General features: G+C 40.4%; 1 protein-coding gene across 2 annotated transcripts in view; it reads left to right on the plus strand.

The window, feature by feature from the left end:
* NEK9 (NIMA related kinase 9) overlaps positions 1 to 16200 on the plus strand; it is a 36844-nt gene that overhangs the window by 8320 nt on the left and 12324 nt on the right. For both annotated transcript variants that reach the window (XM_059055792.2, XM_059055794.2), the window contains exons 6-16: positions 388 to 519; positions 2093 to 2203; positions 3505 to 3569; positions 6075 to 6125; positions 6581 to 6773; positions 8420 to 8564; positions 9214 to 9414; positions 10302 to 10348; positions 11530 to 11685; positions 13048 to 13156; positions 13664 to 13825. In XM_059055792.2, the coding sequence (XP_058911775.1) occupies positions 388 to 519; positions 2093 to 2203; positions 3505 to 3569; positions 6075 to 6125; positions 6581 to 6773; positions 8420 to 8564; positions 9214 to 9414; positions 10302 to 10348; positions 11530 to 11685; positions 13048 to 13156; positions 13664 to 13825 (1372 nt within the window). The remainder of the gene's footprint in view (positions 1 to 387; positions 520 to 2092; positions 2204 to 3504; positions 3570 to 6074; positions 6126 to 6580; positions 6774 to 8419; positions 8565 to 9213; positions 9415 to 10301; positions 10349 to 11529; positions 11686 to 13047; positions 13157 to 13663; positions 13826 to 16200) is intronic.

Raw genomic sequence — 16200 nt, forward strand, 5'->3', positions numbered from 1 at the left:
TCAGTTACCATCTCCCCACTACCAGTTTTTTTTTTTTTTTCCATTAGTGAACTTTTACCAAGTATGCTTTTTACAAAGTCTGTGAAGTCTTCAGTGGGTCTTGAATGCCTAAATCCTCTGTGATCCAGGAATCACAGAGCTTTTCTGTCTCCCAGATTACCATAGGTCTTTACCACAGAGACTGTCCCCTTATAATTGGCCCAAGAGATCTGATATGAATAAGATTTCTCCTCATAGTGGCATCATCTCATAAAAACCATTTTGGGATATGCTGATGAATGTTTTGTAATTGTTATAACTAGTTCTAGGAAATTTAATTTAGTTGAAATATTAATGTAGTTACCTCAGAAAAGAAGTTATTCTTTGATTGCTTTCTTTGTTGTTCAGCTTGTGGGAACTCCATATTACATGTCTCCAGAGCTCTGCCAAGGAGTTAAATACAATTTCAAGTCTGATATCTGGGCAGTGGGCTGTGTCATTTTTGAACTGCTTACGCTAAAGAGAACGTTTGATGCTACAGTAAGTTGATGTATTATCCCTGCATTGTCCTTGCAAATGGTACAGCTTGGTTGAGAGAATCAGCTTTATCCCTGAGCTTCTGATTTCTTGAACAGAAATCAACCATAGGAAAAATAACCAGTATTCAGGCACTGGCTTAGTAGTATATTACTAAAATTCTATAGACAAGATTTATTTCTAACTTGAATTCCCCACTGAAATAATCATAATCAAGTAGTTTGAGCACGGTCCTTGAATCCATTGACTCTAATTTTAAAACTAGCTCTATGATCGACTGTGTGATGCAGCAATTTAGATAAGCCATTTCATTTCTTACACTTCAGCTACATCGTTTTATAAAAACTAAGGCAAGTTATATAATACTCATTAAAGTGTTTTGATCTTTTTTATGAAAAATTACACCCTGACTCTTACTAAAGATTGCTACTGTTTTATAAACAACAAATCCCTTTAAGTCTCTTTTCTTTTCTTCTTAAGTAAAGCCCAGTATAAGGCAGAGCTTCTCAAACTTTAATATACATAGGAAATCACCTGGGCATCTTGTTCAAATGCAGACTCTGTTTTAGTGTGTCTGGAGCTAGGCCTGATATTCTGCATTTCTGACAGACTCCCAGATGATGCTGATGCTACTAGTCCATGGATCACAATTTGAGTAGCACAAGTGGGTTCACATCCAATATACTCTACAAACCAGATGTGAGAACTTATGCAAATCACTTCATCTCTTTAATCCTCTGTTTCATTAGCTATAACAAGGGAAAAAATACATATTCCTCTCAGAGAGATGCTCTGCTAATGTATATGAAAATGCAAATGTAAGATAATGCAGAATTCTTTGGCCTTTTTTGAGACCTGTTTATTTTTCTAAGTCCTGAGCTTTATTCTGATCTATCATCTAGTTCTCTTAAATAACATAGTGGAAAGAAAGTGAGTTTTGGAGTCAGTTAGACTTTGCTTGAAATTATGGCTCCATTTTTTACTATCTGTGTAGTCTTGGGCAAGTTACTTTACGTCTCTGAATTGGTAATGGTAACCTTGCATGGTGTTTGCAAGGGTTAAAAAACATTATATGTGCAACTTATGTTTCTGTTGGTCTCAGTAAAGGTGGTGGTGGCACTGTTATAATAATTTCTTATCGTTATGAACTTATTATTCATTGCCTTGTCTGTTACAGCAGAGTATCACCTGTATAACCATTATTAGGATATATAAATTAGGAGGCAAATTAGTTGGCAAAGGACATACTTAAAGCCAAGAAGCATAGCTAACCTTGCTTTCCTTTTTCTTCAGATTCAGTTGAAGGGTCAGATAATAATATACTCTGAGTATTCTTCCATCGGTCACATAGTCATACCTCCATGTTGGCCAGTTGACTTCATTCTATGACAGCAGTAGTGCATCCCTAACCATTTCTTGCTGAAATATACCAACAGTTGTAAAAAGAAGTCAGACCTAATTCAGAACTATTGCCATTTCTTTATATGATAGTCACAGACATCTCAAAGCCCCTACTAGTAGATTATAATGTCATTTTTATATAACCAGGGACAATACAATAATCATTTTCTCATAGAACCCACTCAACTTGTGTGTGAAGATTGTACAAGGAATCCGGGCCATGGAAGTTGATTCTAGCCAGTACTCTTTGGAACTGATCCAAATGGTCCATGCATGCCTTGACCAGGTAAGCTTGACTTAACATATTGATTTCAGTTCAGTGCTTTCCCTTCCAGCCTCAGTGTTTGGAGTATGGCATAGATGAACCTGCACAAAACCACATCCACTTCCCCAGGGCAGGATGTATTTGTGGCTGTATCCGGGAGTATAGGCGTTGGCAATTCATGATAGTTGTGTGCTTCAGCCAACAAATTCTTCCTTTACTAATTTGCGAAATGAATTTACCGTCTAAACTGTGCTCCATTTTTTATGATCAAGATTAATTTTTTAAAATTGATTTTATAAAATAATAGTTAGAGGTAATTTATAATTCCTAATGTGCAGAATGTGTACAGTTCTAAATGTCACGGTTGCCCTGCAGTGCAGCTCTAGGTCAGTATTATTCAGAGGTGGTCCAGGAACCACAGGTATTAGAATCGCCAGGGAATGGGGGAGTTTTACAAGAAGAAAATGAAGATTGCTGGGCCCCACCCCAGACTGACTGGATCAGAATCTCTGTGGATAAAGCCCAGAAATCTTTATTTGTAACAGGCACTCCAGGAGATTCTTATATACTATATATACTGAAATTTGAGAACCACTGCCCTAATAGTTAAAACCAGGGAGGAAGGTACATTCTCATTCACATATGTGTTGATGATAGTGAGCATGAAGCATAGAATGTGACATAAGAAATAGGTTTTTTGAAACAGAAGGATGATATATAGTGATCTTTGAATAACAAACCTACAGCCTTCTAAGAGGAAGTAAAATGCGTCCTTAGATCCCATTTTGCCCATTCCATTTATTTATTTAAATATTTATTTATTTATTTTGGCTGCATCAGGTCTTCGTTGTGACGTACGGGATCTTCATTGTGGCATGTGGGCTTCTTAGTTGGGGCACATGTACTCTTAGTTGCGGCATGCACACTTCTTAGTTGCGGCATGCACACTTCTTAGTTGCAGCATGCATGCAGGATCTAGTTCCCCAACCAGGGATCAAACCCGGTCCCCTGCATTGGGATCATGGAGTCTTACGCACTGGACCACCAGGAAAGCCCTTGCGCATTCCCTTTAAGTTAAAACTAACCAATTGAGCTTCCCTGGTGGTGCTGTGTTTGGGAGTCCGCCTGCCGATGCAGGGGACGCGGGTTCATGCCCCGGTCCAGGAAGATCCCACGTGCCACGGAGCGGCTGGGCCCGTGAGCCATGGCCGCTGAGCCTGCGCATCCGGAGCCTGTGCTCCGCAACGGGAGAGGCCACAACAGTGAGAGACCCGTGTACCGCAAAAAAAAAAAAAAAAAACTAACCAATTGATACTTTTTAGGATCCTGAGCAGAGACCCACTGCAGATGAACTTCTGGATCGCCCCCTTCTCAGGAAACGCAGAAGGTAAAGAACAAAGAAGTTGCTTCATTTTCTTTCTGTAGATGGCTGACTGACTATTAGAAGCCTGACCAGAGTACTACAAAGAGAGGGTGGTGTTTCCTGACTTTGCCACTCTGCTGCTATTTTCTTCCAACATCTCTCCTTTCATTGCTTGATGTAGTTCCTGACTTTCACCTCCTTAACCTGTGCTACTTTGTTCTAAATTGATACTGATGAGACCCTAGAGCCCCTCATTCCTCCCCATCTTCTGTGAGTTCTAATCTAGAGTTTGGGCACGAGAGTGTAGTAATTAAGAGAGGAGGGCTCTGGACTCAGACATCCTTATGTTTGTATCTGAGTTGTGTCATTATCTTTGTCAAGTTATTTAACATCTCTGTCCCTTAGTTTTCTCTATAAAGTGAGTTAGGGTGAGGATTAAAAGAGGTAATGCATATAAAGTGCTCAGCCCAGGGCCTGGCACAAGGTGCTCAACAATTGTTGGATAGCAGTGTGGGTTTGGACCAGGCCTTTGCTTTTTAGTGCATTTGTTTAGATGGTAGATTGCAATTGGAGGGGTCCTCTTCAGATACCTTTTGCCCATTTCCTGTAGTCGAGGTTGATTGATTCCTGACAGGTTATTTCCTGAGGTTTATTTAATGTTAAAGGTCTCTAGAGGTAGGAGGAAGGTCCTTTATCCCTAACTTTTTGTAGGAGGCTTCAAACCCTAACTCAGAGGAAGAGGTGTTCTTCATCCTTCTTTATTTTTTTATTTTTTTGCGGTATGCGGGCCTCTCACTGTTGTGGCCTCTCCCGTTGCGGAGCACAGGCTCCGGACGCGCAGGCTTAGCGGCCGTGGCTCACAGGCCCAGCCACTCCGCAGCATGTGGGATCTTCCCGGACCGGGGGCACGAATCCGTGTCCCCCGCATCGGCAGGCGGACTCTCAACCACTGCGTCACCAGGGAAGCCCCTTCATCCTTCTTAAATGCTCTAGTCTCTATTTCATCCTGTTATACTATTTTTGCCTAACAACCCTTCTTCCTCCTCTACCAGTTCTTTGTTTTTGAATCTTCCCAATATTGAAACATGTACTGTGCTCTTTTTCAAGTGTTGCCCTTAGATGCATTAAGTGTATACCTAATTCCATAATCTCTGCTGTTTGGTCAGTAACCTTTATTCTGTTGTATTAAATTAATCTTTTCTGGTTCTCCAGTTGATCTCCAGCCAGTGTTTTAGTGCATAGAATTATGTATAATACTCCAGATGCAGCGCTGTAAACTTCCATTTATGTTCTAATCGTATTCAGGCAGTATCACCCTTTAGGGCTGGTTAAGCATACTCTAATTCTTTATCTGGCTTATTTTCCAACAATGTAATCACTGTTTAAATCTCATATAAATATTTCCATTGATAATGCAATTTTTGTTGAGAGAGTTGGAGATTTACATGTAGTACTTTGTTAGAACTTTGTTCTTTGTTGGAAAAACAGAAGACAAAGAGCTTTCCAGATAAAGCACAGACACAGGGAATTGTGGAAGTATTCAGGTAGCACTAAGTCCTGTTTGGCTAGAGGTTCCAGACCTGGCGTTCTCAATAGCAACACCTCAGGAACTTTAAAGAAAATGCTTGTTCTTGAGCACCACCCCAGGTCTTCAGCTATAATTGATTTAGGCAGAATGAGAACCCTGAGTTAGAACATGGGAGTGGATACAGGGAAGGAAGGCTGGAAAGGGAGGCAGAGAATGTTGAATGCCAGATGAAGGAATCTGTGCTTTATTCAAGGAATAGTACGGAAGTGTTGGTTATTTATGAGAGGGCAGTTCATGTGATGAGAGATGTGCCTTAGGAAGAGTTATTTAGCAGTACTAATATCAGTGTTAAATCAGTATAGGACTGATTAAAGTGGATTGAAACTGGTGAGACCAATTAGGTGCTACCACAGCCCGGTTGGGAAGTAAAGCTGCCCAGAACCAAGATGGTGAGACTGGGAAGGAGACGTGAGTAAAAGGGCATTGTATAAGTAGAATCTATAAAACTTGAATATTGAAGAAAGGAAGACAGCTGAGTCCAAAATCACTGAAGTTTTAAACCTAGTTCACTGGGAGAATAGAGGGTGCCAGTTATAGAATTAGGAGAGTCAGAAAGAAAAGCTGTATTGGAGAAAGATAATGAGCTGAGCTTTAGAGATGTTGAGTTTAGGGCATCAGTGGGCAGACTAAAGGAAGATGTCAGCAGGTTCCTAAAATGAGCATCAGAGGTTCTCAAGGCTCTCTGGTCCAGCCTGGAACATTCCTCAGAGACAGAAAACAAATGGCCCCAGACTGCTGGCCCCCTTGTATTTAATGAATTGTCTAATGCTAGGCCTATAGAACTGTTTCAGTTGTATCGAAGTACTTTCCTAAAAGTATTGTAACATTGTGGGAGGCATATGGTTTATAGAAGATTAAGTCTGTGAAAGGTTTTAAAGAGACACTAGTGCAATATAGGAACCTATTATTTCTCTCATGTATCTTTGCTTTTCTTTTGGTAGAGAGATGGAGGAAAAAGTCACACTGCTTAATGCACCTACAAAGAGACCAAGGTAATGCTCAAGAGACTCTTGAAAAGTAACATATCTTAAATTACCACCAGGGGGTCTTCCTTTCTTGGGTCTGGACATTGTTTGATCCCAGTAAGAAGCCTTTGGCATCCTTTCAGAAGCCGACATCTGCTTAAATGTCAAATAGTCATTTCAGAAAAAAAGAAAACTATAATTTTACCCTCATGCTAAAGTGGACATCATTATCATGATGAATGTTGAAAAGTTGAAAAGTGTAGGTGTTATGGATCAGACTGCTATCTGATCTGGCTGAGCTGTGATGAAGCCTTAAGGCAGGAATTGCAAAGCCTGCTGTGATAGAGGGTTGAAATAAGTTGTCGAGAAAGAACATACTTTCTCATACCATATTTGGCAGTTCTCAGGGAAAAGACTGGAAGCATTTTTCTTTGATATAATTTTTATGTTAAATGTTCCTTTGTTCTGGGGGTTGTCGGCAGGTCAAGCACTGTGACTGAAGCACCCATTGCTGTGGTAACATCCCGAACCAGTGAAGTCTATGTTTGGGGTGGTGGGAAATCCACTCCCCAGAAACTGGATGTCATCAAGAGTGGCTGTAGTGCCCGGCAGGTGTGTGCAGGGAATACCCACTTTGCTGTGGTCACAGTGGAGAAGGAGCTATACACCTGGGTGGTAAGTGAAAGCTACATACTTTAGAACAGTGACATGCGCCTCATTGTTTACTGGGCCCAGGATGTCTAAGAATTTTGTTGGTTGAACATGTGCTGCAGAAGTGGCAGCATGGGATGATGGAATGTAAGCTCTTTTGAGGGTAGGGATTTTGTCTGTTTAGTTCACTGATGTATCCCCAATGCCTGGTACATGTTAGGTCGCTTATAAATGTTTTTTGAATGAATGAATAAAAGAGAGAGAAAGAAGGAGAGAAAGAATTAAAAGGCTTGGACTCAGGAGATTGGATTCTCATTTACCACTGGGTGATTTCAGAAGGTTACTTAATTACTCTGTTCTATTACCATGCATTTCAGAGCAACTCATACCTGTGAAATAGCTTTGTAGACAAATGAAGCAGTGTACCATGTCAGGAAAATTCTAAGACCTCCATCAGTGATTGAAGATGGAATATCTTGAGTAGAATTTTCCTTTGCTCCCCTCTAGATTCTATCCTCTCTCTCACCTCGAACAAACTGCCTATATTTGCTATCTCTTTTCTTATCTCCCACTCATTCCTCATTCACCTACAGTGCAGCTTCCATCCCTCCACTCAATTGAAACTACTCTTGAGAAAATGACCTATAAATTGTGAAAATAAAACAGATAGGTACACTTGAGTCCTTGCTTGATCTCCTGTAGTATTTGACACAGTTGGTCACTCCCTCCTTGAAGCCTGGTCTTCCTTTGGCTTCCGCAAGAGCATGTTCTCTTGACTTTGCTCCTATCTCTTGCACTGTGCCTTCTCAGGCTCACTTCAGGCTGCTTTTTCTTTACCCGACCTCGTCTTATCTTAGGTTCTCGGTTCTTCCCACTCTTCCTCCTTCCTGAGGGAGCTCATTTTTTCCAGTAGTTTCAGATAACTTCTCCATGAGGATAGGCTTTATCCCCAGTGTGTGACAGGGTAGACACTCACTATTGATTGATTGAGAGAAAGAATGAGTGATTTGGCCTCTGTTATAGAGCTTTAACTTGCTGTTATTTCCTAAAATCCTCTCACTTAAAGAACTGGCTTCTGGGGGCCTGCCAGAGGTGGATTGAAATTAGTGCCTTAAAAAACATTTGTGTAATTTTCAGTTGAGTTATTGAATGGGAAGAATGAATTACTTATGTCTTTAAAACTGTTGAAAAGTCATGTAGGACTATTCTCAGTGCTTTATAGCAGCGTCTTTGATGTTACCAGATTCCTTATGACTGTTACGTATTTCAGGGAAACTGTGACCAAAATTTGTAAAACTTTCATAAGGATTTCCCAGAGGCTGTACTCCTGTAAAAAAACAATCAAATTAGACTACATAAAGAATTTTTTCATCATCACCCATAATCAAATAGACAGTTCACCTTAGACTTGAAGAAGAAAGACAAAATTGAGAATGGGTCCTTTTAAGGCCTGATGGATATCAGTCTGGATACTTTAAAAATGTTTATCTGTTGGCAGGGGTTTTTTACTGTCTACCATTAAAAAGTTTAATCCTCTTACCTTTTTTTTTCCCGTTTCTATGTTTCCAACTGATTTTTTTCCTACTGTTTTTCTTAATAAGAAGTGATATTAAAGATTAAAGATTTGGCGTGAAAAGTTTAAAACTTCACAAGACCTGTTTATTTCACAGAACATGCAAGGGGGTACTAAACTCCATGGTCAGCTGGGCCATGGAGACAAAGCCTCCTACAGACAGCCAAAGCACGTGGAAAAGTTGCAAGGCAAAGCTATCCGTCAGGTGTCATGTGGCGATGATTTCACTGTCTGTGTAACAGGTAAGCCAGCAGCAGAAAGCACCCAGGTGCATTTAATGTGGGGTATTTTACTTAATTCTATGCAGTTTTAGTTGGGATTTTACAACAAAAGACAGTATCCGAAGAACCAAAGACAGTGAGCAAATATTATACACATTAATAACAACGTGCCCAACTTGCTATAGCATTAGAGTAGTGTTGAGCAAGGAGAAGGCAGGTGGATAACAGAGAAGAGGTGGGATTAGGAGAAATATATCGTATGTCCCAGTTGTGGGGGGAGCAGAAATAACCTCACTACCTAGTCAGGTGTAGATAACGCTGAGTCAGGAATTGGGAGCTCAGATTTAGTTTGGGTCTTGCCATTACTCACTTTATGATTCCTTGGTGCTTCCCTTTTTTTCTGTAAAATAGAGATGGCCCCAGTAAAATTTTAAGCCTCTTTATAATTTATCATCCCACCATTCTTTTTTAACTGTTACTGTAACAGTACACATGACCCCCTAAATACCAACAGCTCTAGGCTTGATAGACAGTCTATCAGATTTCTCTGATATAATCATCCCATGTGAACTCATTGGCTGAGGTCATCCTCATTCCAGCCCTGCCCAGCTTTCTGATTAGACAAAATAAGTCATTCCTTTGATGGGTTTTGCTTTCCTTCCTTTCACAGATGAAGGTCAGCTCTATGCGTTTGGATCTGACTATTATGGCTGCATGGGCATGGACAAGATTGCTGGCCCTGAACTATTAGAACCCATGCAGCTGGACTTCTTCCTGAACAATCCAGTGGAGCAGGTCTCCTGTGGAGATAATCATGTGGTGGTTCTGACACGAAACAAAGAAGTCTACTCTTGGGGCTGTGGTGAATATGGTAGGTGTAGCCTTGACTCTGTCCACTTATTCCCAGGCGGACAACCTGACCTCTTGCTTGTGTGCCTCTAAACACATTATGCAGCCTCTATTTGAGAAGTGTTAATTCAGTAAAAGAGAATCTTTTTTTTTTTTTTAATTTTATTTATTTATTTTTGGCTGCGTTGGGCCTTTGTTGCTGCGCGCTGGCTTTTTCTAGTTGCGGCGAGCGGGGGCTACTCTTCATTGCAGTGAGTGAGCTTCAGATTACGGTGGCTTCTCTTGTTGCGGAGCATGGGCTCTAGGTGTGTGGGCTTCAGTAGTTGTGGCTCACGGGCTCTAGAGTGCAGGCTCAGTAGTTGTGATGCACAGGCTTAGTTGCTCCGTGGCATGTGGGATCTTCCCGGACCAGGGCTCGAACCCATGTCTCCTGCATTGGCAGGCAGATTCTTAACCACTGTGCCACCAGGGAAGTCCAGTAAAAGAGAATCTTATAGAATATTTTCATTGGGAAGGAAGCACTCATTTTCTTTTCTTTTATTTTATTTTTTTAAGTTGAGAGGTACAGTAGATTTGATTTGATTTTTTTTTTTTATTTATTTATTTATTTGGTTGCACTGGGTCTTAGTTGCAGCAGGTGGGCTCCTTAGTTGCCACTTGCCAGCTCCTTAGCTGCAGCACGTGGGCTCCTTAGTTGTGGCTCGCAGGCTCCTTAGTTGCAGCTCGCCGGCTCCATAGTTGTGGCATGTGAACTCTAAGTTGCATCATGCACGTGGGATCTAGTTCCCTGACCATGGGGATCCAACCCGGGCCCCCTGCATTGGGAGCGTGGAGTCTTATCCACTGCACCACCAGGAAAGTCCCTGGAAGCCCTCATTTTAATGATTTTCTTTCTTATGTGTGTCTCAGGAAGGCTGGGTTTGGATTCAGAAGAGGACTATTATACACCACAAAAGGTAAAATCAGAGGCAACTTCTTCCTAGAGAGCCTATCTAGGTCACACAGACTCCAGTAATATGTCCTCTTTACCTCACTCCTCATATCAAGGTGTTTATCCCTGAAATATTTCCTATCTGGGAGACTGACAATCCAGGATTCCTAATTTAGCACTCTGTGGTCTTGTCATCTGACTAAATCATAAAAAGTTGCGAAAGAAGATGCAGCCACTGTGGACACTCTGGAGTCACATCTTGCTTGGGGATGAGCACTAAAATCAGAATGTATAGCGAAAAAGTCACATCAAGCTAAACACACCCTGGATGGAAAATATTGGAAAGCAATAGAGTATCCCTTAACCCAGCACAGCCATTTCCCTTCCCCTTTCCACAGTTGGATACCAAATGAAGTAGTTGTTTGTATTTAGGGGTCATGTTATATGAAATGTAATATCTAATTCCTCTCAGTACTGCAAGAGCTGGCACTGTAAGAGCTGGCATGGGATCTGAAACAAGCAGAGAGAGCACGGTCACATGCACCCTAGGACACAGGCTCACCCACTGTTCACTATTAACAATGTTTATTTACGTTTTAAAAATTAACATATATCTGTGGGACCATTCTCAATCAATAGGATTCACAGCTATTCTTCTCCTGAAAAGACTATAGGAGAAGGTTTGAGGTTTGAGTTTTCACGTTCCACAGACATCCATCATGTCCCCCCACCATTCTTCAGCCCTGTCTAGTTAGCTGCAGAAGGATGTGAGCCTTCAGAAGTCTTGGCTGCTGCCTCAATCCTTGGTCACCTCACTTATTATATGACCAGACTGGCACCCCACAGGGCTACTGAGTTTCTTCTATAACTATCATGGGATCTCTGCATCTCAGAGGACTAAATCAGTAATAGATTGAAGCTTCTCTTTTCCCAGTGTTTTCTGAGAAGTTTTCCTAAGTAGGACCTATTGCTAAAACTTGTAGCTGACCTGGAATTGCCTTCTTTTACTTTATTATAAAACTTGAGCTCCTTGTTGAAAACAGTAGCCTCTAAGCTGCTGGGCAAATCTGAAGAAAATAGAGCAACCTTTATTTCCCTGTAGTCATTCTGCTAAATGCAGAGCATCATTTTTGAAAGAACTTGAGGGTTTTTCCCTAATACAAGTTATGTTTGGGAGATTTTCTGATTTTTTTTTTTTTCTTGCAGGTGGATGTTCCCAAGGCCTTGATTATTGTCGCAGTTCAGTGTGGCTGTGATGGGACATTTCTGCTGACCCAGTCAGGCAAAGTGCTGGCCTGTGGACTCAATGAGTTCAACAAACTGGGTCTGAATCAGTGCATGTCTGGAATCATCAATCATGAAGTGAGTACCCCATTTGGTATCCTAAGAACATCATCAGAACTTCTCTAGGTTGGAATTTCTTTGGAAGTGCTATTATTGGTTTGTGACCATGGAATTTGACTTAAGAATAAAGTGACGATCTCACAGACATTATGTCCAGTAAAGTAGCTAGCCACAAAAGTGCACATACTATATGATGCCCATTATATGAAGTTTAAGAACAGGCAAAATTAACTTATGATGGCAAAACTCAAAACAGTGGTTACTTCTGGGAAGAGGGGCATAGGTGTTAACAGAAAGGGTAGGAGGGATCCTAGGGTGATGGAAATGGTCTATATCTTGATCTGGATGGTAGTTTTACATTTATATACCTTTAGAAAAATGTATCAAGCTGTACAATATTGTATAGTACGTTATACCTCAATAAATAAATCGATTACAAACAATCAGTGATGGAATTCAGATTCTACCTTATCACTGAAGTAGATACAAGAAAATTAACGTTATGAAAAGAAACATTTTTCCATGTATCACCTCTCTAGGGAGTTTTTATGATTACTCTCAAATCACTGATCCTATACAGGCTTACTAAATGTAATTACCATTCACCTCCTTCAAGGATGTCATAAATTCGCCACTGATATTAAGTACTAGTCCCCTCTTTGTGTTAGTATGATGAGTTTTTGTCATTTTCTAAAGAGTCATATTGAGACAAGTTTGCTGTCTCAATGGAAAAGGTAAGAATTAATTTTTAAGCAATCTCTAAAGTCGTGATTGTGAAATGGGAGAGTGCAAATTTGGAGCAGGTCTGGGGAGGGTGTCCGTGTAGTTTGAAAAGCCATATTCAGCATTACCATTACTTGATCTGGGTTTGGTTACAACATTGTGTTTGTTGTGAAATTTTAAACTTACATGGGAAGAATTTATTTTTATGCTAATCTAAAGGGAACATGGGTTTTAACAAGTTGAGAATATTGTAGGTAAAATTAGATCACAGTAAACTGAGGGGCTGGACAGAGTCTTCAGGTTTTTAATTCCTTCCCCTGCTTTTGTTAGGTATGTAGAGTGTATAACCAAGACAAAAGTCAATGATTCTGTCCTTATATAGATGCCTTCTGGGATGGAGAGTTCATGTTTTACATACCCTAATTTAGGAATCTTAAAACTTTTGTGGTCAGAAAGTCCTGCCTCATACTAAATTCTCTGATTACATATTGAGCTTATTTCTTCTTTTATTCTATTGGAGATGAAAAGCTACCTGGCACCTTCTTAATAACATGATTCGCTTGAAAGGCCTTTTGGCCACCACGACAACATTTTCAGCCCGTTCTCCCTCCATCTTTTACTTCATGAGTCTTTGCTTTGTGTTCTACCTTGTTTCAGGCATACCACGAAGTCCCCTACACAACCTCCTTTACCTTGGCCAAACAGTTGTCCTTTTATAAGATCCGTACAATTGCCCCAGGCAAGACTCACACTGCTGCTATTGATGGTGAGTTGATGTATGACTGTGTACACAGGCCTTAGTATTTCAGGCTCTTTTATTCTATCAAGTAGTAGCGCTTCTTAACTATATGTACATTCTCCTGGTTTCCCCCCATCATCCAGTATTATCTTATTAACAAATTGGGCATTCAAATAAATGTTTTGTTGGTAATCATTATAAGTATATAATCAATACTTTCCTTAATGAGAATACGACACCTATAATTTCTGGCAATTGCTGTTTGTAATTAGCACCATCTATAAGTTTTCTAAGTTAAATAGTACCCATTTTCCACATTTAAAATAGAATATATAATATTGAGTCACTTTCTGGGTCTAATTGGTCCTAGTTCTAGATGCCCTAGCTGCCCTAGGTCCAGGATTATGTAGCTAGCTTTATATTTGTATACTCTTAACAACCAGAAGCTAGTCTATGGGACTCTGCATTGTCTGCATTTTCCCTCTGCTTCATGACCCATTTGTACCTGGTTATTTATTTTTGCTTCTGTCTCAGAGCGAGGCCGGCTGCTGACCTTTGGCTGCAACAAGTGTGGACAGCTGGGCGTTGGAAATTATAAGAAGCGTCTAGGAATCAACCTGTTGGGGGGCCCCCTAGGTGGAAAGCAAGTGATCAGAGTCTCCTGCGGTGATGAGTTTACCATTGCTGCCACCGATGGTGAGTCTGTACATGTTATTTCAGGCTTTCTGGATAGATGGCTATATTTTAATGTTTGCTTGCAAAGAGGTGGACTGGTTATTTGTGTAGCTGGATCATATGTTTACTTTTTATCTGTGTTAAATTGGTGGCCAATTTTTATGCCTATGGAGCTTCATTAACTTTTCATATGTCCAACATAGTGATTGCTGTAAAAAGGTCAGATTTCTAGAAAATGGCAAGTTAGTACTCTTAAATCCCTACTTTTTTTACTTTAACTTTTTTGGTACAATGTTTTAAGAATTATTAAATACTACCTTGCCCAGTACCATGTTGGTTCCAATAAATGTTGGGTGGCTAGAGAGGAGAACAACATAATTTAACCTTGCTCCTTGGTTGGGGTCAGATGCACTGCAGTGATGTCTTTAGGGGCTGCTAAGGCTTGAAGGGCTATATACCATGTGTTTCTCAACTTTCTGGATTGGTCTAATGGAATTTCTTCTCTCTTTCCTCTCAGCTGTTTCTTCTCCTCAGCATCCTGCTCCTATCACTTCTCTTCTTTACTGCAGCTTCTGCTAGCCTTCACTCCCTTTCCTCTTTCTTTTTTTTCGTTTTACTCTCTTCCTGTATCACCTTCTAAACTCACTTGATTTTTGTAGCCACTTCTTTCTTGTGACTAGTGAACAACAAAAATACATATTTCATCTTCTTATCTTTTGACTCATTTTGGCTTTTTTTTGTTATCACTCATGCCCTGGGATGTCTTTGTTTTCTTTCAGTCTGTGCCTGTTACTTACACAAGAGAGGTCCAGTGATAGTGTCAGATACGTGATCTGTTACCATATTTAATTAAGTGAACCAGCCTTCACAGTAGCACATTAACCTTCCCTGCTTGTCCCAAAACAAGTGGTTTTAGAGAACAGACTGGTTAGTTCAGGCTAGATAAATGGAAATGGTACCTAGAAAGACAGAATCAGGATGTCACTGAGGATTAAAAATAGTATAGCAAGTTCAGTAGCACTTTCTGACAGGGCCTCAGAGAGGTAATGTTTCTTCAGTATCTGTGTACTTCTCAAGTTAAACTTCAGAATGACGAGTATAGAATCAGACTCTGTGTCTGGGCATATTACCTGTTGATAAATGTTCCTCTACTCCTCTGAACTGTACTTGATCACCTTATTCACATGGCAGACATAAACTGAGTGCCTGCTATGCTCCAGGTCCTCCTTTAGGCTCTGGGACTATAGAAGCGAGTCTCAGTAAAACTAGAACCATCGTATGATCCAGCAATTCCACGCCTCAGCATGTATTCGAAGAAAAGGAAAACAGTAGTTCGTAAAGATACATGCACCCCAGTATTCATAGCAGCACTATCTCCAATAGCCAAGACATGGAAGCAACCTAAGTGTCCATCAACAGATGACTGGATAAAGAAGATGTGGTATATATATGCAATGAATGAGATATTGCCCAGCCATTAAAAAGAATGAAATTCTGCCATTTGCAACAATGTGCATGGACCTAGAGGGTATTATGTTTAGTGAAATAAGTCAGAAGATGGCAAATACTCTGTGTTATCACTTATATGTGTAATGTAAAAAATCAAACAAATGGCCATGAGTATGACAAAGCAGAGAGAGTGACAACAAACTAGTAGTTACCAGTGGGGAAGGAGAAGTGGGGAGGGGCAAGACAGGGATATGGGGTTAAAAGATACAAACTACTATGTATACCATAAATAAGCACCAAGAATATATTAAACAGCACAGGAAAATATAGCCATTATTTTATAATAACTTGAAATGGAATATAATCTATAAAACTATTGAATCACTATATTGTATAACTGAAACTAATATAATATTATAAATCAACTATACTTTAATTTTTTTTTTAAGTGAGTTTCAGAAAGCCCCTGTCCTCAGGGAGCTCACAGTCTAGTAGGGTAGGGGAGACATACGTATAAACAGATTAGTGCAGTCAGGTAGGTTCAGTGCCATGATTGTAGTATCCAAGTCTAAAGCCTGGAGTGTCCAAGGCTCAATCCTTCTCTCCCTTTCTTTTTTTTTTTAAATATTATTTATTCATTTATTTGGTTGCACCAGGTCTTAGTTGTGGCCGGTGGGCTCCTTAGTTGCAGTTCCCGGGCTCCTTAGTTGTGGCATGTGAACTCTTAGTTGTGGCATGCATGTGGGGTCTAGTTCCCTGACCAGGGATAAAACCTGGGGCCCCTGCATTCGGAGTGCAGTCTTATCCACTGTGCCACCAGGGAAGTTCCCTCTCCCTTTATTTTCTAAGTGAGCTTATTACCTTAAATCCTCCCTGTGCACTGATAGCTTTAATTACCGTACCTGACTTCTAGACTCACTGATTCAACAGTCCCTTGATTTGGATGT

Source organism: Kogia breviceps, chromosome 3, assembly GCF_026419965.1.
Source record: "Kogia breviceps isolate mKogBre1 chromosome 3, mKogBre1 haplotype 1, whole genome shotgun sequence".
In the NCBI taxonomy this organism is placed as follows: Eukaryota; Metazoa; Chordata; class Mammalia; order Artiodactyla; family Physeteridae; genus Kogia; species Kogia breviceps.